The sequence below is a fragment of the Solanum lycopersicum genome, chromosome 3 (genome assembly GCF_036512215.1).
Source record: "Solanum lycopersicum chromosome 3, SLM_r2.1".
Taxonomy (NCBI): Eukaryota; Viridiplantae; Streptophyta; class Magnoliopsida; order Solanales; family Solanaceae; genus Solanum; species Solanum lycopersicum.
The window spans coordinates 47793187-47820951 of record NC_090802.1 but is presented as its reverse complement, the minus strand read 5'-3'; the positions used below and the strand labels follow the sequence as shown (position 1 = coordinate 47820951).

General features: G+C 33.1%; 2 protein-coding genes across 6 annotated transcripts; both read right to left on the bottom strand.

Annotated features, from left to right (window-relative positions):
- Window positions 1-8835: 8835 nt before the first annotated feature.
- Window positions 8836-10071, bottom strand: LOC104646423 (F-box protein At5g49610-like). Its single transcript, XM_010319826.1, has one exon. It carries the CDS (start codon window positions 10069-10071, stop codon window positions 8836-8838), a length of 1236 nt encoding a protein of 411 aa, XP_010318128.1.
- Window positions 10072-14377: 4306 nt separating this feature from the next.
- On the bottom strand, window positions 14378-21691 carry LOC101262789 (probable LRR receptor-like serine/threonine-protein kinase At5g10290). 5 transcript variants are annotated; one of them, XM_010319776.4, is made up of 12 exons: window positions 21288-21691; window positions 20493-20643; window positions 20158-20299; window positions 19942-20013; window positions 18950-19093; window positions 18785-18856; window positions 18554-18619; window positions 18380-18444; window positions 17232-17375; window positions 16661-17002; window positions 15363-15757; window positions 14378-14888 (listed from the first exon to the last, which is right to left on the bottom strand). In XM_010319776.4, exons 2-12 carry the CDS (start codon window positions 20557-20559, stop codon window positions 14574-14576), a joined length of 1824 nt encoding a protein of 607 aa, XP_010318078.1. In that variant the 5' UTR covers window positions 20560-20643; window positions 21288-21691; the 3' UTR covers window positions 14378-14573. The 5 variants fall into 5 exon arrangements, with proteins under 5 accessions (XP_010318078.1, XP_010318079.1, XP_069151089.1 ...); XM_010319777.4 differs by having other exon boundaries at window positions 20493-20607; window positions 21288-21462; XM_069294988.1 differs by having other exon boundaries at window positions 14378-14883; window positions 20493-20607; window positions 21288-21462.
- Between the last annotated feature and the right edge of the window lie 6074 nt (window positions 21692-27765).

Here is a 27765-nt window from a genome sequence, read left to right as displayed (position 1 = left end):
AATAAAAAAAATGAATTTACAATTCAACTTCGTACAAGAAAGATCAAATAATTTACATTTAACTATAGTAGGAAAAACAATATCATAGAAATTATCAGTACTTGTGATCATGTTCTCGCAATTTTTAACAAATTTTTGTTGGCCTCATGGCCATTTATTTTTTGACAAGCAAAATAGGTCGGGCCAAACGGCCCAAATAAGAAATTAAAGGCAAGAAAATATCTAATCCAGCCTATAAGGTGACCCTATAAAATTCCGCCTCATTCACTCACTTTCTATTTTGTTTTCCTTGTCCATATGGTCCCTTCCATGAGTTGTTGAAACCTCTAGCTTCGCCGTCTTCTCCTATGGGTTTGGTTTCTTCTTGCTCCACCTTTCCTCCACTTTATGCAGTACGCGCAAGAGCATTTACTACTGAAAGATAACTCTTCTTCCTTCCTTTCTTTCACCTTATTTTCCATTTCTTGATATTTGATCTTGGTAGTCTTTGTTTGTGAAGTCCACCGATGTGTGGAAATCTTGGATGTAGCTATTTGAGGCGTGAAATATGAATACATGTTCCTCCTCTCCTTCTTTAGGATTGCACTTCCCCCTTTTAGATCTGACCCTACTTTAATCTCTTTCCCTCCTTTGGATTGTTCCAGCTGAATTTGTGCTTTAAGCTCTCTTCTACTTTGGTTCGAGGTGATCTCCATGCTTTTTTTTGCGAGAGATGATGTTGTACCCCTGCTTGTTTGGTGAAATTTTTTACGTTCTAATGAAATATAGCTGTAATGACCCCTCATATGTGTGCGTTATCTTATGTAATTATTTCTGGATCATCCCTTCCCTGCAGGATTAAGAATCTAATTCTCATTTGTCATATGGTTTTATCTAAAAAAAATTTATCCTGGTGGATGGCATATGTGCTTTGTCAATATTAATGATGCGGTTTCTTGGTTTTGGTAATTCCTCAAACTCTCTGATTTCCTTTTTTTTTTGTGCTAATGATTGCTAGATTAGCTAAATAATCCACCATTTGATTGCCCTCCCAGAAAATATATTGAATTTGTAAAATTTTGTTGTTGTACTTCTTTGATTATTTCATCCATGGTTTCTCCAATTTCCCATTGTACTCTCCATGTCTGCTGAATAATTTTCTTTAGAGTGAATGAATAAATTTTTATAAGAATGTTCTGTAAACTATTCATTGCACTAAACCTTAAGGCCTCTTGTATTGCTCTTGCCTTCGCTTCAATATTCATAGAAATACCAATTTTGTCTTCTTGTGCATAGATGGGGTCTCTAATTTTGTTTCTTATACAGAAGCCACACACACTTTCTCCTGAATTTCCTTTACTCGCACCATCTGCATAACACTTTACTTGATCTTCCTTCAGTAGCTTCCATTGTACAATCTGGTGGTAAATCCTTGGATTATAAGTTCTTTTATTGTCACCATTTTAGGCCAAGTCTTCCTAGTTATTTATGACTTTGAATTGTTCACTATCACCGGCAATTAAATGTTCATTTCCACTTGTTGTACCAACTCTTCAAAGGTGGACTGACATCCATGCTTGATATAGTTCCTTTTCTTGAACAAATTCCACAAAATGAGAGTTTTCATAACTCTAACAGTTTGTTTGCGTTTTGTAGGAGCTTCCATAGACCACTAGTTCTTGATTCTCTGCATCAAATTTCAGCCTTTTGTGTCCAAACTTTCTCATGAAGCAAAATACTACCAAAGCTTTTGGGCAATGTTAGTGTTAGAAAAAGATTTGACATTGTTTTCACTTGTTTTGTCTTATAACACCAACATTAAGAGACAGTTTTAATTCTCATTCTCCTTAAATAGTCATATGTGGCAGTCCTCCCTTTCAACGCCCTCCATAAAAAGAAATTAATCTTAAAAGGAAAGATTTTCACCCAAATCATATCATATGCTTCCTCCTTCTCCTTTTTCTTTCTCATTTAATCTCAAGCTGATTTAACTGAAAAATAACCCTTTGAGTTGCCTATCCACAAAGGTTTATCCTGACCTCCTATATTCATTACTAGAGAGATAGAACTCGCAATGTGATAAGTCGTTTCTTCAGAAATATAATGTAAGATTTTCCTTCTATCCACTGATCTTCTATAATAAGATTTTTCTCCTTTAGCTCCTCCTCCCCCCGTTATTTTCTTCCACATAGTTCTAAGCCCCTTGTTTTGTCCAATAATCTTTCTCCATACATGATATGCCTTGTGTCTTTTTGTGCCATTATTGGATGCATTTTTTTTACAATATTTGTTCCACATAAGTTCAATCCATAAAGAATTAGTAGATGTTCTGAGTATCCATCATAATTTAGCAAATAGAGCATCTGATACGTCTTGCATTGATCTAAAACCCACTCCTCCCACTGATTTTTGTAAGCACGTTGTTTCACAAACAATCTAGTGTTTCCATTTTACTCCTCCTATGTTACCCCAAAAAAAAACTTTGCCATAATCTTATGAATTTGATTTATTACGCCCTTAGGAGGATTCATAGATCACATAAGATAAATAGGGATTGATTGTAAAACATGAGCTATTAAAAATAGCTTCCCCCATAAGTCAAAAATCGATTATGCCATCCCATTACTCTTCTTGCAACTTTCTTTATCAAATCTTCAAAATATGACTTCTTTTTCCTCCCGTAAAAACTTGGGCATCCAAGATATGTAAAAGGAAAGACACCTCGTGAGACTCCAATACAGAAAAAGAACCTTTTTATGCAGATATACATAGCTTTTGTTAAGGTTTATGAGCTGCCCTGACACAAATTTATATCTCCGAGAAATCTTCATTATTTTTTTCATTGACCTCTTATGCCATGAACAAAAAGAGATTGTAATATCCCCATAATACAATTGACTAATCTCTCTACTCCATTTAGGCCTCCCAAATCTCTTGAATTTTGAATCATCATTTAGCCTGTTGAGACTTCAGGCTAATACATCCGCTGCTATGATGAACAAAGTGGGGGAGAGGGATCACCTTGCTTCCGTCCTAAGAAGATTGCAAAAACCAAAATACTGACCATTAATTAACTTGGAGTACCAGTTATTAGATATTAATTTCCACACTATATAAATAATCCTCTCATCAAACCCAAATGTTCTCATAACTTGAATCAAAAATATTTGTGAAATCCTATCATACACTTAAGTCATGTACAACTTCACCACAACATTATGGTATTCATTCCTCTTATTTATGTCTCTAATTATATCTTGCCTTTGTATAACATATTTAGTAATGCTTCTTCCTTTCATAAAATCCGACTTATTCTTAGAGATAATATCAAGTAGAACCCAAATTATCCTTTTATGCAGTACCTTTGACAAATTTTATTAGCAAAAGAGTTCAAGTTGATAGGTCAAAAATCTTAAAATTTATTGACCTTCTTCGGAATTAGAACTATATTCATTGTCAGAAATATATTGGTATTTCACCACCACAAAAATTAACCATCACCATCAGCCACATATATTTCCTTATAACCTCTCAACATGTTTAAAAAAATTCTTCTGAAAATCCATTAGCTCCACATGCGTTCTCTTTATTCAAGTTGAACACCTCTTCCTTAACTTCTTCCTCTATAGGCGCTCTTGTCATTTCGATAATCTATTTTGTAGTTATACCGCTTTCGAGCATTGCTTGATCTTTATATCATTGACCCTCTTTAAATTGTTCCCTAACATTAACTACTTCCTCTCCTATGTTTTGAATGATACATATAGTATCCCCCGCTCTGTGTGAATTTCGTTAATCATCGGTTTCCTCATACCTTTCAAATACGAATGAAAAACTTCATATTTTTGTCTCCTTCTTTGAACCATTGCATCCCATACTTTTTTCTCTAGTAATCCTCTTCTTATTGATGATATTGTCTTATAATATCATCTTCAGCTTTAGCTAATTCCTCTTTATTTGCCATTGGAGGGTTCATTAGAGATATCCTCTGAAGTGTCTATCTTCAACAGAATATTCCCATATATTTCTTTACTCCAAAACATCTCGCATACACTATTATTTTGATGATATCCAACTTCAAGAAGTGTTTTGCTCCGACTTTCATCTTTTCTTCATCATTCTTGATCAAATACTTGATTGCTTGACTTCTTTAGCTCCAAATCCTGAAATTCACCAAATTAAGTTAGTTTAGATTATTAAATTATACTAAAGACACTTAAAATTCAAGAAAAAGACTAATTCATATGTTGGTAATTTGTCAACTTATCACTTAAACGAGGCTTATGACATTGAGCAAAGAAAAATACAAGGCTCTCGCATCAAGTTTCTCTAGAAGCTCCTCGTTAGAAGATTTGGGAGGACGAGGGGGGAGGGGTGTTTTTTCAAGCATCTCCTTCCCAACATCAAGAAGTCTTTTGTTGCATTCCTCCTCAAAACAGAAGCAAGAGCCAAGGAAAACATTTTGTTTTTTTCACAGCACACAAAGAAAAAGAAGAGCATTACAATTTTAAAACCAGGTTTTAAGTCTCAAAAACCCAAAAGAAATCACCAGAGAGGAATTTATAAGTAAATTAGTAAATTAGTAATTCCCGCTTTTTCACTTAACATATTACTAATCATTGCTACCCTTATCCTTTTTAAATGGTATTTATAAGTTCTCAGTTGAGTCTGCTATTTCAAAAGAGAAAGTATAATTAGAAAAACAAAGAACAATTAGGTCCAATTTCAACAGGAAGTCACTCCATTGCGAGTCGGTATTTTTTACTTTAAATGGGTAATTATCCAAGAATCTACAGCTCAACACACGACAGACAAAAGATTTGACTAGAAGACATTGTATCCACCTGATAGGTATCTTTGGCGCAATTCGCCATAGGTCAAAAGCCAGAGGGACTTTTGTGGTGCTCTGATAGGCGCGACGGCCCAAGCCTTGCCTAGAAAACCTCTGACTTTTCTCCTTTGTTTGTCATCTCTAAACCCTCTAAACTTCCATGGTTCTTTCCCCAAACTCTTAGGATCATTAGTACCCTCAACATACAATAGATTTTACTCGAAAGTTCACCGGGAAACATGAGTCAAATCATTAGGAAACTTAAACAAAACAACCATTAAGAACACAACAAAATTTTCAACAATGTTTATCAAGACTCACTTTCGTAACATTCAAAAACTTAAATTTGCTGAATTGAAGCATGATTGGAGCGTGGGTGAATTGAATCAACTCTATGTTATCTCACATACCTTTTTAGGGATCACCCACGATGAATTTCACATGCAAAGATTGAATGTTCTTGGCAATTTTATGATTTCTCTTTTTTTTTCTCTTTTCTGCAAGGCCTAGCGTAAATTCTAAATCTTTCTAAGTTGTTCTTGTTTTACCCTAATTAATCCCTAAAATGCTTTAACATAATTAGGTTAGGAAAAAACAAATTTTCTCTTCCCAAATCCGGATTGAATTTTTCTTAATCCAACAGCCAATTCCGAAAAATATAAATCACTCATACAAACTCGGAATCGCGTAAACTTGGCAGCATTGGAAAGATCATTCGAACAGCTTTACAACCATATCTGGAACTACACCTAACTCATCTTGAGGTAGGATTTATGATCGTTTAAAGTTGACCAAAAACTCACTTTTAACTTACTTCAAAATTTCCAGATTTCCTTATACTTTCCAAAAGTAACTATTTACATATTTTACACTTACTTCTAGTCCCTTTTAGTAGGAAGATGTTACATCACCAATTTAAGTTAGTTTACGTTATTAAATTATACTCTAGACACTTAATACTCAAGAAAAAGGTAATTCATATGGTTGTAATTTGTTAACTTACGTCTTATACAAGGTTTATGACATTGAGCAAAGAAGAAGTAAAGACTCTCATATAAAGTTTCTCCAGAAGCTCATCTTTAGAAAAAAAGAGATGCTGAAGTAGCTATTTGCCAACTTCAAGAAGTCTTTCGCTGCACTCCTACTCAGAAACAGAAACATGTGTTAGGGAAACCATTGCATTCTTTACCGCAGAACACACAACAAGAAGAGCACCGCAATTTTGAAACAAGGTTTTAAGTCTCATAAAAACAAAAGATATCACCAAAGAGCAAATGGAAAAATAGAAGTGTATAAAGACCTAAAAGGTAACACCAGATCGTAGTTTACAAAGAACAAGTAAGAGAGACGGAGAGAAAAGAAGGAGTTATATGAAAAATGGAGAGCATACACTATAAGTAGGACATTTGTCAAATAGTCCTACTCACTCATTGACATATATGTGTTGCTTGTGATGTATGCGCTCCATTTTTCATCTAACCAATATTTTTCTTTTTCTCTCTTACTTGTTCTTTAGAAACTATTAAGGTACATATAAACATCAAGAAATCGTCTATACACATGAGATCATGAATCATGAATCCAAAATCCAATTCAAGGAAAGTTAAGATCAAAATCAAAGAAGTTAAGAGTCAAGTCTAAAGTTTAAGAAGCAAGTCAAAGCAAAGTTCTTAAAAGTTTTCAAGAGTCTTATCAATGTTTTAACTTTGTTTTTAAGACTCCAGTCTCAAGTTAAGTATAAGTGAAGAGTTGATTTCATTTCTTCAAAAGAGTATATTGGGACTATGAATTCCCAAAAAGTAAATATTTTTCTTTTTTAAATAAAAAAGGAAACTGAGATTTCCAAAGAGATTTTGAGCTAGTTTTCTAAAAAGGTAATCGCTTTCTAAATAAAGCAAGAGGGGAAACTTTGATTTCCAAGGTAGCCTTTGAGCTAAGTATTTTGAGCACTAATCTCAAATCATAGAAGGAAGTATGTTTTAAAAACATATGAGCTAATATTTTGAGAGTAGTACTGAGCACCGATATGGGGGAGAGTTTAGATAACTCACAGCCCTCATAAACCATGTAGCCACCATGGGTAGAAAAAGGGTCATATTTTTCGGAAAATGGCTTAAAATATCCTTAAAGTATTAGAAATGATACAAAATTATCCTCCATCCATCTATTGGCTCCAAAATACCCTTCTCACCCACCTATTGGCTCCAAAATACCCTTCTCACCCACCTATTGGCTCCAAAATACCCTTGTCATCCACCTCTAAGTTCAAAACTAACTACTTATTTAATAGACTTAAATTTAAACTATTTGAATTTTTTAAAAAATATGTGGCGCTCAACTATTTTTTTATAATTTAACTTATTAATATAATTTATAAATCTACCCACTGTCCACCCATTACTTATTAAACTATACCCAATTCATAAACCCCCCATATTACTATTAATGCAACAACATGAAAGTTACTGCCAATGAGTATTTCTAAAAAAATTGAGGCGAAAATGTCTATAAAGATACATTATCATGCATTCAAGTCCTTAATCAAAACATACTATAATTCAAGGGTATAAATATAAATTACCGATAAACTTAAAAGTCTAACTATGCGCATTTAATTATTCCTTCGTCTCAATTATATGATGTTACATAATAGGTAATTTTTGAAAAAGAATATTAAAGTTTTAACATTTAAAACAAATCATAAATATTTATAAAATTATATTTAAAAAAGTACATGAATCGGAATGTACTACTCCTTTGTCTTTAATCATAAATTTCAAATTCAAGCTTGAAAGAGAATCCTATTGAAAATGTCCTCCTAAATTAGTGGCTCAACCTAAATTTTATTGGGGCTTTGATTCGAACTTGAATAATTTTGGATGACTTTTTCCGGAATCTGTAATTTAGTCATGTTCTAGTAGTGTTTAGGGCGTTTTTGATATTAGAAATGATTTGTTAATTGGATGGAGTTTAATTGATAATGAGTGGGTAGTGGGTTGGTTTATAAATTATAGTTATAGATTAATTTATAACCAATAGTTGAGTGCCAAGTATTTAAAAAATAATTAAAACAGATTAAATTTAAAACCATTAAATAAGTGGGCAATTTTGAACCAAAAGGTGGATGAGAAGGGTATTTTGGAGCCAATAAGTGGATGGAGGGTAATTTTGTATCATTTTTAATACTTCAAGGGTATTTTAGGTTCTTTTATATTTTTAGTATGATTTCTTTAGTGCTTTTTAACATAGACTAATGGATTTACTTACTAGTTCAGGTTCTATACTAATGGCAAGGTATAGGGTGACCCTGGCAGTGTGAGGCAAAACGTTGCATCATCATTATAGCTCTTAAGTGATGGTTGTCGGTTAGAGAAACTCTCACAGAAATTAAGTGTATTTTATATACACAGTTATTTGTATTTTTACATACATCTCAGAGTTATATTGTATCTTTGCATACATACAGAGTTGACAATATGTTTTAAACAGTTTTTCCTTATATTGCACTTGATTTAAATTGCTTTATATTGAAATGATTTCAGTCTTGTAGAGATGAAATCATATTGTATTTTATATGCACAGTTATTTGTATTTTTACATACATCTCAAGGTTATATTATATCTTTGCATACACATAGAGTTGACAATATGTTTTAAATAGTTTTCCTTATATTGCACTTGATTTAAATTGTGTTATATTGAAATGATTTCAGTCTTGTAGAGATGAGTTGAGTCAGGAAAGTTCTTCAGATTTTTCTTTCAAGCCTATGTACTTTTTAGCATTCCAACTCGCATACTCGTAAATGCAATAGGGAACTTCTCAACAATCCTCAATGGCACATGAAACATGCTCAATTGTGGTAAGAGAAGATCAAACAACAAGAATCAAATGTAACATATGCATAAATGTAGACATTAGACAAGGTACAAACTACTAACATAAAAAAAATATTAACTACGCCCTAATCCAAGCAAGACAAAATCGCTCCTTTTAACCGCATCTCCATATTAAATCATGACACTAGCTACGCGATCGACTTCATGATACGAAAGAGGCCATCTTTGTGTGGTACAAAAGATTCTAATTTCTTCATGTTACTGCTAACAGGCTTCATCACTTTACTCTTCGTGTCATATATAAATACGCTAGAGTTCTTCTTATGCTCTATAATCAATACTTCACCATTCCTCGCACCAGCGACAACAACAAGGTTCCAAAATCTTGGCATTCTTCGCTCATCCTGTCTTGATGATTTGTATGGACATATATAATTTGTCAATTCTGCCACGATCGTGTGTTTCTTGAACCAAACTTTCCTTCGAAAATCTTCCAGAACCCAAACATTCATTGTTTTCTCCGAATCGCAGTTGATAAAAGAAAGAAATTCATACAACTCCACCAATGCATAATTCTTCGTTTTATTAATTTGTTTAACACGTTCTGGAAGATAAGTTCGACTGAATTTTTCCTCTTTTACTTGCATTGTAATGAAATATTCAGCTGAATCAACATACCAATGCAGAATCCTTCCATTAATCGACACTGGATTTTTCCAGTGAAAGTTAATTGGATTAAAGGGTCGATCATTTAAATCTTCCCACGGACTAGAAACTCGTTCCCAATGTAGTTCATCATCATCACTGCTCACATTAAATATTTCAAAACCATAAGAATCTGTAACAACATGCACTACTTTGTACTGTTTTGTCGAAGAGTCAAAGACAAGTGCTGCACTACAAGCTTTATGTTGACAATGTGAAGGGCATCGCGGGATAGTAAGGCAGAACTTTGTTGCTGGATTTATGATTTGTAGCATCCCATTGTTCCCTGGTTCACTCATCAATAGAAATCCGTCACAGCTAGAATGAATCTTGCTTAATTTACTTAGTCCAACTTCACGCGATTCACATTCAAATTCTTTTCTAATCTCTATCAACTTCGTTTTCATACGCCTTCCTAATCCTGACTGTATCACTAATTCTGTTTTCGATTCCATGAAATTTTTCTCAATGAAGAAACTCTCCGAGACAATTTCTTTCCATGATTTGCAGACGCGCATGACATACTTATGAATGTCTTTTGGCGGAATCTTCACTAGGATGTGAAATAAGATACCATCAGGAAGATCAGAAGGAGTGCTGATCTTATGACTCTTCTTAACTACTTGTTTCATTCCTCCGCTTTTATTTTCTTCATACTTGTTTTCTTTTAAGCTCAACATCTGTCGAGCAAATTCAATGTCATCGATTTCATCCCCCATTCTTGCAGCACGCGTACACCAGAAAAAGAACGAGCTCTATATACGTTTCTGAAGGAGATCAAACAAAAAAAAGTTAAGAGAAACAAAGGATCAGAAAACTAAGTTTTGTATAGCCACACCCCACAAAGAGTACATCAGAACAGAAATAATTTATTAGTGAATGAACATCTTACACTCTTACATCTCGTTTGATACTAGGGATAAAAATTAACTAATCCACGATTAATTTAAGAATAGTTTATCTCATGTTTGATTGGCAGGATAACTTACCCCATGATTTTAGTGCTCTTTATATACATAACTAATTCCGAATAATTGATTTCGAATAACTTATTCCCCAATCAAACGAACCATAAAACATGAATCAACTATCACATTGAATGATCATGAGTTGATGAAGACCAACATAACAATAATAAACTTGAGGAATCACACATACTTTAGAATTATGTCAATTCAACCAAAGTTATAACCTCCTAATTCCTTATTATTATTTTCAAATCACTATAATTAGCTACGAACTAGCTAACGAAAGTTTGTCGCTAATTTGTTGCTAAGTAAAATTAGCCACAGATTTTGTTGTTTGGTTATAAAATTTGTCCGTGAATACAGTTTTTTTTAGTAGTCAATATCAACAACATTCAAATTAAAAATCAAAATATGAGCTAGATTAACTCAATGGGTATAACTAAAAAATCAAAACTACTAACTTTTGCTAAAACATAAATTAGAACTTACATAAATAAATATTGGAATTTAGGGAACATACAATTTGATTTGCTTTACGTCCTGGTGGAGACTTTTTAGGGCAATTTGGTTCGTTATTAATTTTGCCTTTGCGGCCGGCCTATTTATTAATTAATGTATATTTTCAGTTTATTAGATTGTTTAACCTGGATTCCTAAATTAAATTGGTGTAGTGTAATTAATAACAATTAGTTCAGGATATGTGATTTGTGTGTATCCTGTCAATCAATAGGTAAGAAAAAACAAAATTAGTACTCTCTCCGTTTCAAAAAGGATGACGTAATTTGACTTGGAACGAACTTAAAAAAAAAGATTTTTTAATCTTGTGGTTCTAAATTAAAATTACGTCAAATCTACCAAAATGTTTTTTAATCTTGTGGTCTTAAACATGTCAAGTAGAAAGTTAAAGTTAAAGTTAAACTGCTGCTAAAAAAGGAAAGGGGACATACTTTTTTAAATAAACTGAAAAGAAAGTAGGAACATTTTTTTTGAAACAGAGGGAATAGAAATAATAATTGATGTTAAAATAAATATTATATCTATATATTATGTTGTGATAGAAATAACCGGGATTCTGGATCATACGAACATCAATAATTGCATATCACGGTGATGATAAATCAGATAACAAAGAAAACTATAATAGAAGAAACGAAATATTTTGATATGATTTGAGACCAATTAGCTCACCTATAAGAATATCAATAGAGCAAAGTATATAAAATATTGAGATAACAAAGACTCGTTAAATAACTACATTGTGGATATTATTATGTTCTTCGAAAAAATTTCAGCTGAAAAAAAAAATATTTTTGAAACTTAAGTAGAGAATAACCAAAAAATAAAGTCAGATTGGTTTATCTTAGACAAAAATCGTTAATTAGGATGGGAATATTCAACTAAAAAGGGAGATTGAACAAAAAAAGGAAAAGGAAGATTTTGGGAAGGATAACTTGATAGGAAGAACACTTATTATTGAATTGGACTAGTTTTGGTTCATATGGATCGATTACAAATGACTTAAAAGGTCATCCCTATTTGCAACGACAAATGGGCAATTGCATGCGATTTTATATTTGGAAAAATTTACAAAATGTCAATGTTTTGACATTTAATAGAATTCATTGTCAATATTTTCAATATTAAGTAAAAATGTCAAAAAAGAAACAATTAACACGAAGGGGAAATTAAGAAGAAAGAAACATATAAAAAAGAAACAATTGTTTAAAAGTTTTATCAGTTACAAAAATTTAAAAACAAAGAATTAATTAGCAATTTATCAAAATACAACAACTTCCATCTTTTTCTTCTTCTTTCACAATGTTCTAAAGAACACGCCTATCACCATTAATCTACAAATTCAATATTCAATTTTCTTAATTTTTTTTGTTCTAAACACATATATTTGCCATATATTATCATATTTAAATCAGTTTATTCTACTAAGACATCATTTTGACGTTATGAAATTATAATTTATCTTTAAAAATATTTGGAATTTTACGAAGTTATTGGGCTATCATGTTAAGGTTATGAAGTTTATGTATCTCCTTTTAAGAAATTTTTCAATATTCAAAATACAATACTCATTATTCATGGTATAGGTATTAATCCATCTCACATATGTATTTTATTTTGCTTATTTCCAATATCACTTTGTATACCAAATAGTTTGTGTTTAGATTTAATTTTATATTCGTTCTAATGTATACCATAAAGTTTGTATTTAGATTTGAGTTCGTAATCGTCCTAATATATACAATAAAGTTTTGTATTTATATTTTGATTTCGCATTCATTCTCAACTATAAATAGCCAAAATACAGTTTATATATGTATGTATTCATTATATGTGCATTCATCCTAATTGTATCAGTCATATAGTTTTGTATTTTATTTTGCTCATTATATGTTTATACCAACTAGTTTATCTTTGATTTAGTATTCATTCACAATTTTAAATAATCAAAATATAGGTTTGTATTTAGATTATCACTTTGTAAAAATAAATTTGACTACAAACTACAAAACATTCAAAATACTTTCAAATACTTTTGCGAAATCACTCAATGCCTAAATGCTAATGTAGATTCTACTAAATTTGAAATATAAAAACAAATAATAAAAAAAAGATTAACAAAAATTATTTTAAATACTAAAAATCTGAAATACATAAATATTTGATGAGTATGTTAACAAATTCACATAAAAATTAAAAAAAAATGACGAAAAATTCTCAATACATACAATTCAAAATTCAATATAATGTGTGATTTTGAAAACAAAATCTCACAAAATAAATGATGAATTCAAAAATACTTTTATCAATTGAGAGATTTTTTTATTAATTGATAGATTTGAACAAATTGTTACAAACTTGAATAATTAGTTCTTCTTCAACAATGAGAGAGAATAATAGTGAAATTTTGATAAAAGAAAAAAAAGAAGAGAAAAGTGAATGATGGGATGGTGAAAATTGAAAAGTTGATGAAAGAGAAAAAATTAAAAAGTGTAAATGAAAAATAAATTTAATGGTACTAAAGCATATGAAGAAGTGTAAATGGGTAATGGGTGTAGAATTTAATTCGAAGTTGGATTGTTTTGAGAAATAAAATTTGAACTTTCTAAAATATTGACATTTTGATATTTTCAATAATTATTTTAAAGTGTAGATGTTTTTACTAATTATGTTAGAGATTATGACTAGTTTGCTAATTTTTCCTTCATAGTATTTCTTCAAAAAGTTTGATTTGAGAATTTCATATTTCTCAAACACGAAAATTAACCTACAAGTTTATATTTTGAATAAAGAATCCTACCATTTATATCTACATCATTTTTTTGCGAGAATATCTTAGGAGAATGAAATATTCACGAAGTATGAACATGATGATATAGTTACTAATGATATTAACCATGTTCAATTTTATTAAAAAGTAGTACGCTATAACTCATGTTTAGTTTTACCTTTTTATTAAGTTAAAGTTCGATCAATAAATGTTGCGTTCTTTTAAGAATAGCTTACACGTGTGTAATCAACTTTTGCTTATTTGGTAAGATTACATAAAAAAAATTGATACAATTTTGATAATTTTCACAACTTATGTGTTTTTTATGTTTATGAGCAAAAAATATAATTTAAAAATCTAAATTATATCTCCAAACAAAACTTCAACTTCATTTTATATAACTTCGTATCATAATTTACCCCACTCGGTCAAACGAATCACCATTAATATAAGTATCCAAAATACTACAACCGATCATTCTAGAAGCTTCTCTAGAAAAAGTTAAAACTATTGTAATACTGGTCAAAATTTGGTGTTTTCCAAAAATACATCTTGTTTACGCTCTAAAATTGATCAACATACTATGCATTTTATGGCGATTTTACCTTCAAAATGTTGTATTTTCACTAATCAATTTCTCCAAGAATACCTTAAATAGTAAGCTTCTCTTCTCTATTTGAGCTAACATGATATTCTGGCAATCATGTTTTCCAGTGAGATTTAGTTGGTTTTCCAGTCAGGAATATCTAAAAGTTGAGTGACAAAACATAGTTTAGTGAGGAAAATATGTAACCATTTGAGGAATCGAGTATTCCCACTCCTTGGAGTTAATGGAACATGAAAATAATGACTAAAACTTACATAAATACAGAGTCCACTGTTGATTGCTGGCCATTTAGCAACCAGGCATATATATTTATATATATATCAAGAAACATTTTTGTGGTTCAAAATTATTACTCATTTGTCATCTTCCACCAGACAACTCAACAGCATCATGATTAAACATTGTATCTTCTCCCCAATCAAATCGTCTCTGAAGTCTCTCGTATTCTTGTCTACGATTGACTTCAACGTGTTGCCACTCTTCCCATCTCTCAGCAAGCCCTTCTCCTTCCAGCATCCTCACCACCTCCGACATTGCTGGACGGTCCTCTGGTGATGCCTGAGTGCACAGTAATGCCACCTGAATCATCATCTCCACTTCCCCCAGCTCGTAGTTATTATTCAGGTTGCGGTCTACAATTGCGTCCAGTTTTTTATCCCTTTGCAGTTTTCTGACCTTCAAGATGATCCCCTTTTAGCAACTAATACAACATAGAGGTCCTATGAAGCTTAAAGAATAATCATGTAAAGTTATAAGAGAGGCTCAGGGTCCACATATCCACAATTTTGGAACAAAAAAAATTAGCATCAAATATATATATAGTCTCATATTACTTGTGCCTAAAAAGGCTCAATATTAAGACCTAGCTCATATTCAAAGCATTTGTATCCTGGTGCCACACAAAAAATAATAATTGTTTGTACCATTTCAATTACAACAGAAAGATTGCAGCAGTTTCACCAATAGGAGAAAGATAAACAAATGTATATCATACAAGAGGCTCTCATGCAAAGGACAAATGAGTCATCCCAATAGAATATGGACAGAAACAAAGATTAATCAGTAGAGATACGATATATGAAAAGTTTAACGCAATTATTTGATGACCATTTGGAAATATATGAAGATCATTGGGTTAAGTACACTCACATGGTCAAGCAACAAGACATCATCTTCATCTTCTAGGCGTGAGAAGTCTATTGCACGTTGGCCGGTTACAATTTCCAAAAGCATGATTCCATAGCCAAAAACATCAGTTTTTTCTGATGATTTGCCAGTGGATAAGTATTCAGGAGCTATATGGCCCATTGTACCACGAACTTGAGTAGTCACATTGGTTTTCTTAACGTCAACTAGCTTTGCCAGGCCAAAATCACCAACTACAGCTTCAAAATCTTCATCTAGTAACACATTAGCTGCTTTAACATCACGGTGAATAATCTTTGGATTACAGTGTTCATGTAGGTATTCAAGTCCACGTGCAGTACCCACCGCCACACGCTTCCTAGTTGGCCAATTCAAAACAGGCTCCCCAGGTTTAAGTTCTGTAAGTGATTAAAAACTTAATAAGACACCATTGGAAACTAGTAACAGACACATTAACTCTAGCTGAAAATTGCTGAAATCTTTAGCAACACTAACTACTTCATGTAACACCTCTTAGTTCAAGCAAGGATCACGAGAATCAATTTATGTAGTCACATAGCTCTTTCTTATCACGATCTGTGATACCAACTTAACGCACATACATCTTTTGATAATTTTTTTTTAAAAAAACTGAATACTTCCTTATTGATTAATGAGGTATGATTTGACCGAATAAAATTGCAATCTCCGGACACTCAACCCATTTAATATATATCAGAAAATACTTCTACATAACCCTTAAATCTGCTCAGAACTTGTCTTCCCTTACCATATTCTGGGAGAAAAAAGGAAGCATGCAAATTGTGCTCATGGTGATGCAACCCTAACTCCCTAAGGCATTAAGCTTCTAGCAATTCATTCAAAGTTGAAAGAATAAGATTCTTTTTTGAGAAGGAAAAAGAATAAGATTCTGAAGTATGAAAACACAAACTAAAGGGTAGATGCTGCTGCCAATTAAGCTACACGCATTAGGTCTATAAGCATGCCCTCCGAACTTGATGCCATGTAAAAGTTCTTTTACTAAATCAGCAGTTCTATAGTACTTTAATAGTCAATTTAGACCATAAAATGACAAATGCACACTTCCTTCACAGATTGAACGGGGAAATGACTCATGATCGTCTACAACCAAGCTGACAAAATCAGAATATGCGCCGGAGGAGATGTAAGACTAATGAAATGAAGGATCTATTGATTGGGATAAAATAAATTAGATGAAGCAGGCATAGTAAGGGAAAATAGCATGCTCAGGATTAAAAGAAAATACAGTGAATAAAAACACTGCTATGAAGAAACAATACCACGTAGACGATAAGCAACACTTAAATTCTGCATATATGGGTATACTAGCAGGCGTTCAGTCGGTGTGGTGCAAAATCCTATAAGCCGTAAGAGATTCCTATGAACAGCCACACTTATCATCTCAACTTCTCGCTGAAATGCAGCATCTCCCCCAGGACTCTCATAATCAGTTAACCGTTTCACGGCAACTTTAATGCCGTCATTGAGCACTCCTTTATAAACCTTGCCGAAACCCCCCTGTCCAAGAACATTCTTTTCACTGAAGTTATCAGTAGCAAGCTGCAATTCCCTCCATGAAAATCTCCTCAATTGACCAAATGGAATTCGTCGATCAACCTCACCTGAGCGCGCCAAATAGAACATAAAATACAGTATCATAATATACTCAAAGGAATCACACCATCTTGAAGGTAAATGAAACCTAAGTATTGGTGTATAAAGAATGAGGTCACTAACTTAAGATGGAATTACAAGATACAACAATGCATGGCCAGAATATCTTCTTCCCTTAAGAAGAATAACAAGTACATTTAACAGATGAAAGTATTGTCAAAAAAATGTGACACAAACCTACAACGTCAACGAAGATTTCACGTCTATAGCCTTTGTGCCGTCTTCTACAGAACAATAACACAGATCCTCCAAGAAGGAGAAGTCCAAGAAATCCAACAGCAATACCAACAATGAGACCAGTCTTTGGTTTACTAGGAGAACCTGCAAGAAATTCAACTCTAGAGTTTGGTTTGTACAGAAAGCTCAACAAGGTGCATATGTTAAATGACGATTTCCTCGCTAAACGAATAGTAATACATCGGATAGGTAATCAACAGCTTTATCAACTTCAGAAACTTCCTGAGATGTAGCACCAAAAGGAGAGAGAATGAGCATGATGATTAAGGGAGAGGACGAGAAGAAAAGGGGACGAGATATACGATAGGAGATCAACAATATTTACTCATCAAATGTTGTTCCAAAAAAAGGAATTATGGACTCTAATTACAGATTAGGGAACCTAGATAACTATAACTCTTAGAATTGTTACAATTCCTTTTTTTAATCATTACAACTCTTAAGAGTTAAAAAATTCTTTTCTAAAAATCATTACAACTCTTGGAATGACTAAATTCTTTTTTAAGCATTACAACTCCAAAAATTATTAAAATCTCTCCTACTATATATAATAGTATTTCTAAAAAAGATATATCAAACCTCAAACTTTAGCTAAAAGATGACGACAATAGATCAACAGTAAAGGTAGTAAATAATGCTATATTTTTCAGCTACATCATTCTCCCTCCGTTGAGAATGCTTGACACCTATAAGTGAGGAAGTGTTACAAGTGAGCAAGTGTTACAAGCTACACCTCTCCAAGATTAGTACCAATGGAAAAAAACTCATCCATTTTTGTCCAGGCAGCACCATGAGGTGCTTGATAACATAGAGTCTATTCATCAAGTGTCGTTCCAAACAAAGTACACACTTATACTAGATATAGAATATGAAATCCCAAACAAGCTAGACCTCTTGAAAATACTAAAGATTTTTCTCTAACAAAGTAAAACTAAAAGATAAAGCGTCCTTTCTAGCTAAAAGAAAATAAATCTAGATAATGGTAGTAAAATTCAAAAATTTCAGCTACATTACTTTCATTGTTTCAGAATAGAGAAGCATGAAGTATATACAGTTAAAAAGTTCACATATTTGCTGGTAGAACTTACCTCCACTAGCAGATTCACAATGATGAGTGAGATTTAAGCCACAATTCAAATGATTCCCTGTAAAACTAGAATAACCAAATGAAGTTATACTAACATTAAAGATTATGCATTAGTTGAGAAGGCAAAAACTAAGAAGCCTTGAGCTACTGTCTAAAGTAAGAACTGTAATCGTACTTGTATTTTGGAACTTGGAACAACTGTTCAGGAATTTGGCCAGTAAGACTGTTGGAACCAAGCTGACTGCAATGAGGAATCAGAGAATCAAGTCAAACATCGAATGATACAGGTAACAGGTTAAGGATCACTGAAGTCTGAAGGTGACAGCCCAAAAGAAAATGTATTGTTTTCCTATTCAGAAAAGTAATTTATACTTGGAATAAGGAAAAGGCAAGATAAATAACTTACAGGTTCATCAAGTTTGGAAGTCCCGAAAGTGACTGAGGGATAGTCCCCGTGAGATTGTTTCGACTCAAAAACCTGCTCAATGGAATAATAGAGTTCACACCTATTCTAATCACCAAGTAAACTAAGTTCTATCCTCAAATGATTAAATGAAATAATATGACTTACAGAGACTGAAGCTTTTTAAGATTGCCCAATGAAGCTGGCATTTCTCCGGAAAGACGGTTATTTTCTAAATCCAACATTGTCAAGCTTGTTAAATCTCCAATCTCTTTGGGAATTTCACCAGTTATATGATTCCCTTGCAAGGACCTACAGGAAGTGAATACGACATAGTCAGCTAGGTTAGTAGCAGAAAACAAGAAATCATCCAAAAAATTTTAGTTGTGGATCAAAGAAAACAAGAAATCGTCCCAAAAATTTTAGTCATAGACCTAAAAATTTTGAGCTCAACAACATACTAACAAATCAAAATTCATCGAGAGCTACATCAAAGAACTTTGTACTCTTCCATATAGTTATGCACCCAAATTATTGATTTCAAAAATATATAAGTCAAATACTAAATTAGGGCCCTTAGAAGTAGACAAAGTGCAAAGACCAATGTGACGAAATGACCACTCCGGAAAAGAGATAAAGCCACTGATACTGAGGATTAATCTTGTACAATTCACATTTCTAGTCTTCGTGAAATGGCTTAGGTTGTTCTTTGTCCAATGGAACCAGCAGCCATAAGTGTAGAGACACCATACAGTACCACAAGAAAAAAGAGAGCCATCCCAACAGAGACTCCCATTTGCTAGATCAGCTCATGCAACTTCCATCTTTCTTAAAGCTGTTTGCCTTTGTGAAATGGCCAAATATTTCTCCTTGTTCATTTATAACATCACAAAGGTACTTTGTTTTTGTTTTTTCCCCTTCAGCTAAGTGAAGCTCCCTTGAAAATAGTAATCATCGTGTTCTCAACTTTTAGTTGAATCTGATGATCTGAAAATGGATTTTTGTTCTAGTTCGATGCCATGACATCAAACTTGTATATTCAGAAATAAAACTTAAATCAACATTTTAAAGTAGCAATAAGCATCAAGAAAATTATATGTGGGCAGCATTCAAGCCAACATTCTATCAATAGTAACTCAGCCAGAGTACTTTAAACGTACAGTGTATTCACATTCTTTAGAACACCTATTCTGGGAGTTAAAGTGCCCGAGAATCCCAAACTTGATAATGACCTGCAAACACAGATTCAGACATTATCAAACCACATCCAGTAAAGGAAGTTGACCAACCAAAGATTAACCTTTCTAGTGCATAAAAACAGTAACATCATAGTATATGCACACAGTGATTCTAATGGCTCTAACAATAGTACTTACACCATAATGACATTGCCTTTATCATCACAAGTGATCTTGGACCAAGTACAAGGACTAACTTGATTCTGGTTCCAATCAGCAAGTTGACCATTTGAAGCATTTAGTGAGTTTAGTGAGATCTTCAATGCGTATAGTGCATCTCCTAAAATGGGCCAGAGTATAAAAAAAACAAATGTCAGCCGACTTTGTTAGAAGAACAAAGACAACATTTCACCGGCAAGAAGCAAAATGTAAACAAGATATAGTAGTCACGTCTAAATTTTTCTTTATCCATTTGAGTAAATAAATAAAAAGAAAGTTGGTTTTTATGATGTAAAACTGGAAGAACCAGGTACCTTGCGCATCAGGTAAGACAAATGAGCGGAGACATGCCAATATCACAATTGCAAAGAATAGTACCATCTTTTGGATATAGCACTTTATGTCAAGTATCCTTGTTGCAATTTATAACTGTGACATAAGACACCATCTTCCATGAAAATATGTCTACAAAACATTAAAGAAAAAAATAAGAGGAAATTGGTCAAGACTAGGCACACTTAAACCTAACAAGATATGACCAAAAAAAAAACAAATTCGTAGAGAGAAAATAGCTGAATCTTCAGAGGGTGACACATAACAACCACAACTATGCCTCAATCTAAAAAACCCTGAAATACCATATCAAATTGAGAAAAACATGTACACAATTTTCAATTGTAATATAGCTGTCAATCAACAAGACATTGGTCTTTTCTACTAGATATGTCAAAACTATTTATGACAGTGACAATCACTTCCTTGCTCATAGCTAGGAGCTACAAATTCATCAAGTCTTTCATTCCTCCAAGTATAGATAGCAATTGAGATATGAATCATAATAAAAGATATGGTAATTGGTAAGATTTCAGATTACAAGTGAAAAGAACAACTGGTATGAGAAATCAAATGAAACAAGATAGGCTATGAAACTCCATTAAACATAGCACAGACGCATGTACTTAAACACAATTTGAATCAACCAAAAGAAATGACAAAATCAACAACGAATTCGGAATTTGATTACTCTAACAACAAATTGAACATTAAACTGTTAATTCAAACGTTCAAAGCTTGATAACAAGTAAAAGGAAAAAGGAAAATTAGCTTACCTTTTAAGGAAGAAGCAAAAACTTTAGGGCTTTGAAAATGTGAAAGAAAGAACAGAATATATGTACTTCGAATCCACCCAAATCTGTTTCCACTTTATTGACTATTAAGCACCAACTAAAACTAAACAAGAAAAACACTAGTGTGTAATCTGTTTGGTCTTACATTTTTTTTTTTTTTATGTTTAATAAAAATAAGTACTAATATATTATTTAAAATAAAGAAAAAAATGACTACTTAAAGTAGAAACATCCGCCAATATCTTTAATTCTATTCTTTGATCTCAAAATATTTTGCTAAATTAGATATAAGTATATTTACTTATTAAATATTTAAAGAAAAACTTATTTCCTTAAATAAAAAATATTTTTCTAAAATATACTTTTCAAATAAAAACATTTTCCTTGATATGAAATACTAACAAAAATATTCTTTATCTTCTCTCTTTCTCTTTCTCTTTTCTTTTTCAACGGTCAAAGTGTCAAACTAAAGTGGACCCCATCAGGAATTGCGTTTCTCGGTTGAGCTCTCGAATTGTAGTCCCAATAAAATTCAAGCTCCAATTTAGTTATACATTTAGGAATTAGAAAGTTAAGAATTGAATTTTTGAAATGATATTGAACTATTTAAACTTTTGAATAGAAATCTCAAAAAGTTATCATGAAATTCTAACTAAATTTCATAATCAAATAAATATTTACAGATAAATTCTCGAAATCTGATATTCTCTAATCAAATGCTAGGAAAGATTAGTGATATTGGTCATTGTTTGTTCAAGGTATAAATAAAAACCTTTGCTACTCCTATTACTTAAGTTAGAATAGTGTATGATAAATGCTAACTAAAATTAAGATTGAGAAAAAGATGGTCACATTAAGATGTTTACTAACGTTGTCTGTCCCAAATGAGATTACACCTTAATCTCTAGGGTGTTTAAGAATACACAATTACAGCAACAATGGGAGAAAAGTGAAATAATGAAGAATTTTAGTAAGAAACTACTTTTAAATTTAAAATCATAAAAAAAAAAAAAATTCAATCATGGCGCTGATTATATTTTAAGACAAAGATTAATTTTAGAAAATTGCAGTATGACCCTATTGATAACGTAACAAGGATGTCGAGCATGGAAGATAAATCATTACAAAAGTGTTGGGCGTAACAAATCAAGTATTAACATAATCGTCATTGTAATATTGCAATGTTCCCATTTTCTTATTCCTACAAAATATATTATTTTATTTTAAAATAAATATCACTTCACACTAAAATAAACTATTTTAAAATAAGTGTTGTTTTAAAAAATTTAAAATGAACATTAGTATATTTTTCAACAACATTCTTGTATTAGGTATTTCTTTTTAATATTATTTATTTTTTAAAAAATCTCTAATAAATAAAATAACATGGTAAATTGGTTTTTTTCTAAGCTGTGAAACCCATATGAATTCCTTTATTATGATCTAATACATGTAAAAATGATTAAAGATTCAGTTAATTCTTAAAAAAAATATATTTTTTCTTTGTAACTAAATAATTTTATGTAATACACATTATTTTCAATACATTAAATCAAATGATGCATAAAAAAATCATCTATATATAATTAATGTAATAATAATAATATAAGCTACTTAAGTAAACACTTTTTTTTTAACATTATTTTTATATAATCTACCTAATGACCTGTCTTTTTTTTTAACTCTCGAAAAAGATTTAACTGTTCAAAGTACTTCATTGTTTGAATGTGAAATAAATTTATTTTAGTATGTGTATATTGAGTAGGTAACATTTTTTCCAATCAATTAAGTTTGTTGAAAGCATGTGAACCGTCAAATAGCCAACTCATCATTCTTGTGTCACTGATGGAGTATTGCTTTGTCTTTTTGTCTCATTCATAGTAGCTAGCTAGTAGTGGATTTTAGCTAGAGTAATTAATTCCAAGTGTTCCTTTGTTTTTAGATGGAATGAGATTTTTCCCGACAATTAATTTTAATAGGAAAAGATGTTTTTTTTGTTATGAAATAACTAGTTAACAAATTAATATTAATAAAGTATATTAAAAATAAGAATAGACAAAGAGAGAGTATAATAATGTATTTCAAACTTTTTTTTCTTATTTCTTTGTGAAGAACACAAAGATTATTTATAGCCAATAGAAAATATAAACTAAACACTTGGCTATTAATAAGTTATTCATTTGGTCAAGTAATTACACCTCAAACATGAGTGACTCCACATGTCATCACATTAATATAAGAAGGGATGACTCTTCAAGAATGGCCCCACATAACATTCATATACTTTTACAACACTCACCTTGGACGTCTACATAAATGAAAAGTTGAAAACAAATATACATAGATGATAGAATATATGTCTTCACTTAACAAGTAATGGACCAGGTCCCTTACTACACTAATGAATAAAAACAGAAAGTTAAATGCAGTAAAATCAACACGATGATTTTACGTGGAAACCTCCTTACTTAAGGGAGTAAAACCACGACCTGTCTCACAGGATTTTCAATCGTTTTCACTAATCTTCAAAAGCAAAAGTAAAACACGATTACACCAAATGTAAGAAAGAGTTATCAATCTTACAGTTAAGCAATAGTCCTCTATTGCTTAACAAGCCTAAGTAGAAAACAATCTACCCACTAAGTTATCCCACCTGGACAACCTAGACTTTTAACACTATACACCAATTCTTTTATAGATTCAGGAATAGTTTACAGTTTAAGAACAAGAGAATGTATTCCTAAACAACTAGACGAAAAGCTCCAGAGATTGCTGTTGTTCTTGGAATAATTTTGCCTTTGTTTTGTAGTAGCCTTTGCAAGAGTTCTTGAAAAGTTTTTATCAAGTTGCAAAAACTGCTCAAAAATGTTTAGGAAAGTGTCTTTTATGTGGACGTGTCACTTTCCTAAACCTCTTTGCCATTGGCTGGAAAAGTCACACTTTTTGACGCCATCGGGAAGTGTGCACCTACTTTCTGTACCGTCTCCATCTGGCAGTCAACTGGCTCGTCATCATGAGAGCCTGATTCCTCTACTAGGTCCCTGGGTTTGTTTTATCAGTAATACTCAAGTAAGAACCTGCAATACTCAAGTAAGAAACTGGTACCTTTACAAGGTCCCTAAGTTTGTCAAATCATCAAAACTACAAATAACATTTTCCCTCTTTTTGATGATGACAAACAATGATCTAGGATCTTCTCCAACTTTGTTCCCCCTTTTTATATTCCCATTCACTGTACATTCCCCCTTTTTATATTCCCCCTCACTGTATATTCCACTTCACTGAATTATCATTTAGCTACACACAGTTTTACTTACCCCTTTTGGCATCATAAAAAAGATATGCAATAAACTAGTGAGTTCAACATAAACACTGAACAAGATCAAAGTTATCAAGCAATCAATTAGTAATGGAAAAGCATGCACAAAAGAAGATAATTAGAACAGCAAAGGAATAAATTAACCAGCACGCCATAATAACATAAATACATTAAAAACAAACTGAATATCATCAACACATTAATAAGCCACACAAAAAAATTGACACAGGGAGGGTTGTTCAACAGGCTAGGAAGAGGGGGGAGGATGAGACAGGGACTGGATAACAAGAGTGAGTCGTGCATTGGCAGCATCGTTGTCCTTGATGGCCTTTTCCTGCAGGGCAGTTATCTTCGCCTTTAACTCAGCATTCTCTTTCTCCAGAGCTTGAACCACTGAAGAACCAGGTCCCTCACTCTGTGCAGTAAGCAATTCTGCTTTGAGTATAGCAATCTCTGCCTCTCTACCACTTAATCACACAGTAATCTCCTCAACCTCGTGCTTAAGCTGATCTTGATCATCAATAAGTTGGGCCATCTTGCTCTTAGGATAGCCTCTTCCTTCAATGAATTCGCACTCAACTAAGGTACTTTCGGAGATAGTCTGCTTAACTTTCCCCATTTTTCCCACACTGAGAGGAATTTGAAAATGCTTGAATACCTCCGTGAGAAAGTATCCATAACCCATTCCGTGAACACCTTTTCTCTCAATAACAGTTTTGTGGATATGCTCAAGCATTAGACCAGGGAGGTTCAGAGTCTCGAAGTTGCACAACATCTACATCACAAACAAATCAGCAGCAGTTGCTACTGTCCTCTTTTCAGTGCGAGGAATGAAAACTTTGTTGATGAACTCAAAGACCAACTGGTACTCACTCTTCATGATTTTCTTATAAATACCATCAACCTTGGTTGTGGGTGTCTTAGAAATCACAGCAGTAAACTCAGAAGAGCAAGTTCTGCCCAGTACAGACCGGGTCCCCTCTCTAGGCACCCTGAGAATTTTGCTCAACACACCCTCATCTAAACATACAACAATGTTATTTACTCGTGTGAGGATGCTCCCATCGTCCTTGAATTGAATATTATAGTATATTTCACGCACTTCTTCTTCATGGAGGATGGGGGATTTTCTGTTGAACAAGTGTAACCAAGATTGGATCTCTACCATATCTTGAAGAGAGTCCATGCCAGGAAGAGTTATGATTCCCATATTAAAAATTCTTCCTGCCAAGACAGCTTGGTTTCTCAGGCTGTCAACCACCTCCTGCATGTTGACACTCTCAACTATCCTGGCTTGGGAACCAGGTCCCTGTGACCGCTTTCTCTTTTTCTCAGATCTCTTCCCTTTTGACTTTGTGTTTTCAACCTTCTCTATAGCCTTTCCTAGATTTCTCCCCTTCTCTTCTCTGAACCTTTCATTTTAAAGGTTCCTCCTCGCTTGCAGAGTCAGAGGAAGATGAAGAAGAGTACCTTCCTATATCAGGGGTCTTATCAAAGATAGGTTGAGTAGGTCTTACCTCTTCCCTTTCCAAGACTTCAGTATGCTCTGCCCTTGCTTCTTCCCGCATCATGGCCAAGCTTTCAATCACCAGCTCTTCACTCGCTGCCAATATGTTGGACTCAGAAGCCTTATGCTTGGGTAGATCCCCTTCAAACATATTGTCAGGCAACATGTCTTGAAACGGACCAAGTTCGGTAGGCACGACAGAACTGTTTAGATCTATGGCGAAAAAAGGGTTATCAGGGGTGTCTTGTTGAGAACTGGAAGGGGGAGGAAGTCTGGCTTGTGTAGTGGTCGGAGAATAGAAGGCAAGAGGCTCTATTTCACTGAGAGCATTTAACATCTCTTTGGAAGAAGATGAGGGAGAAGACATGGTTTTCACACTAGAGAATAGTTTCTTTGAACGGCGAGGAGAAGAAGAAGAAGAAGACAAATTTTGCCTTTTGAAATTTTGCTAAAACCCTTCGTGAACAGGAAGAAGAAGTTAAGAAATAGATGAGAGTTTCAAAAAGAAGTAAGGGTTTTTAAAGAAAGAGAAAAGGTGCCAGGTTCGTGATTGGATGCGTTGTTTGAGAGAGAAACGATGGGACAAACAGTCAGAGTAACCGATGACTGACACGTGGCATTATCAACGGTCATATTTTCAGTTTCAATTTAATGTATAAATGCTAACCTGGACAGGCACCAGGTACCATAGCACAGTTAAATTTTATTCCTCAGTTGTTCTAGTTGCTTCCCTTGCTAAGCAGGTCCTTACTAAGAGTGTACCTACAAAAGGCACAAAAAGGATCTTTCTTCAATATTTAAATATTCACACAAAGGATACCTGCACTGCAATTTCAGCCATCAAGGGAGTTTAACTGTTGGAAGCCAAAAGCATCACTTGGAGATCAACATGCCCAACTTCAACCGATTTCTCTCAAATTGATCCTTGCTGAGAGCCTTGGTGAAAATGTCTGCAATTTGCTCCTCCGTTGGACAATATGTGAGCACAATATTTCCCTTTTCAACATTATCTCTCAAAAAGTGATGTCTAACATCAATATGCTTTGTTCTCTTATGGTGGACTGGATTCTTTCCCATACTAACAGCACTGGTGTTGTCACACATAAAAGGAATTGCTTTGATGTGAATCCCAAAATCTTCCAAGTGTTGCCTGATCCACATCAACTGAGAACAACAAGCTGCAGCAGCTACATATTTAGCTTCAGCAGTTGAAAGAGCCACAGAGTTCTATTTCTTGGTACCCCAAGAGATAAGTTATGATCTAATGAAATGAGACATTCCAGAGGTGCTCTTCCTGTCAACTTGATAACCAGCAAAATCAGCATCTGCAAAACCAACCAAAAGTGTCACCTGCAGGATAGAAGAGAACCAGGTCCCCTGTTTTCTTCAAGTATCTGAGAATACGTTTTGCAGCCTTTAAGTATGAATCACGAGGACATGCTTGAAACCTGACACACATTCCAACACTATACACAATATCAGGCCTGCTAGCAGTCAGATATAACAAGGATTCAATGATTCCCCTACATTGTCTGATTCACAAGAGGATCAAATTCTTCTACTATTATCTTGGAATTTGTCCCCATAGGAGTATCAATAGGTTTAGAATCAAACATATTGAATTTCTTCAGCAG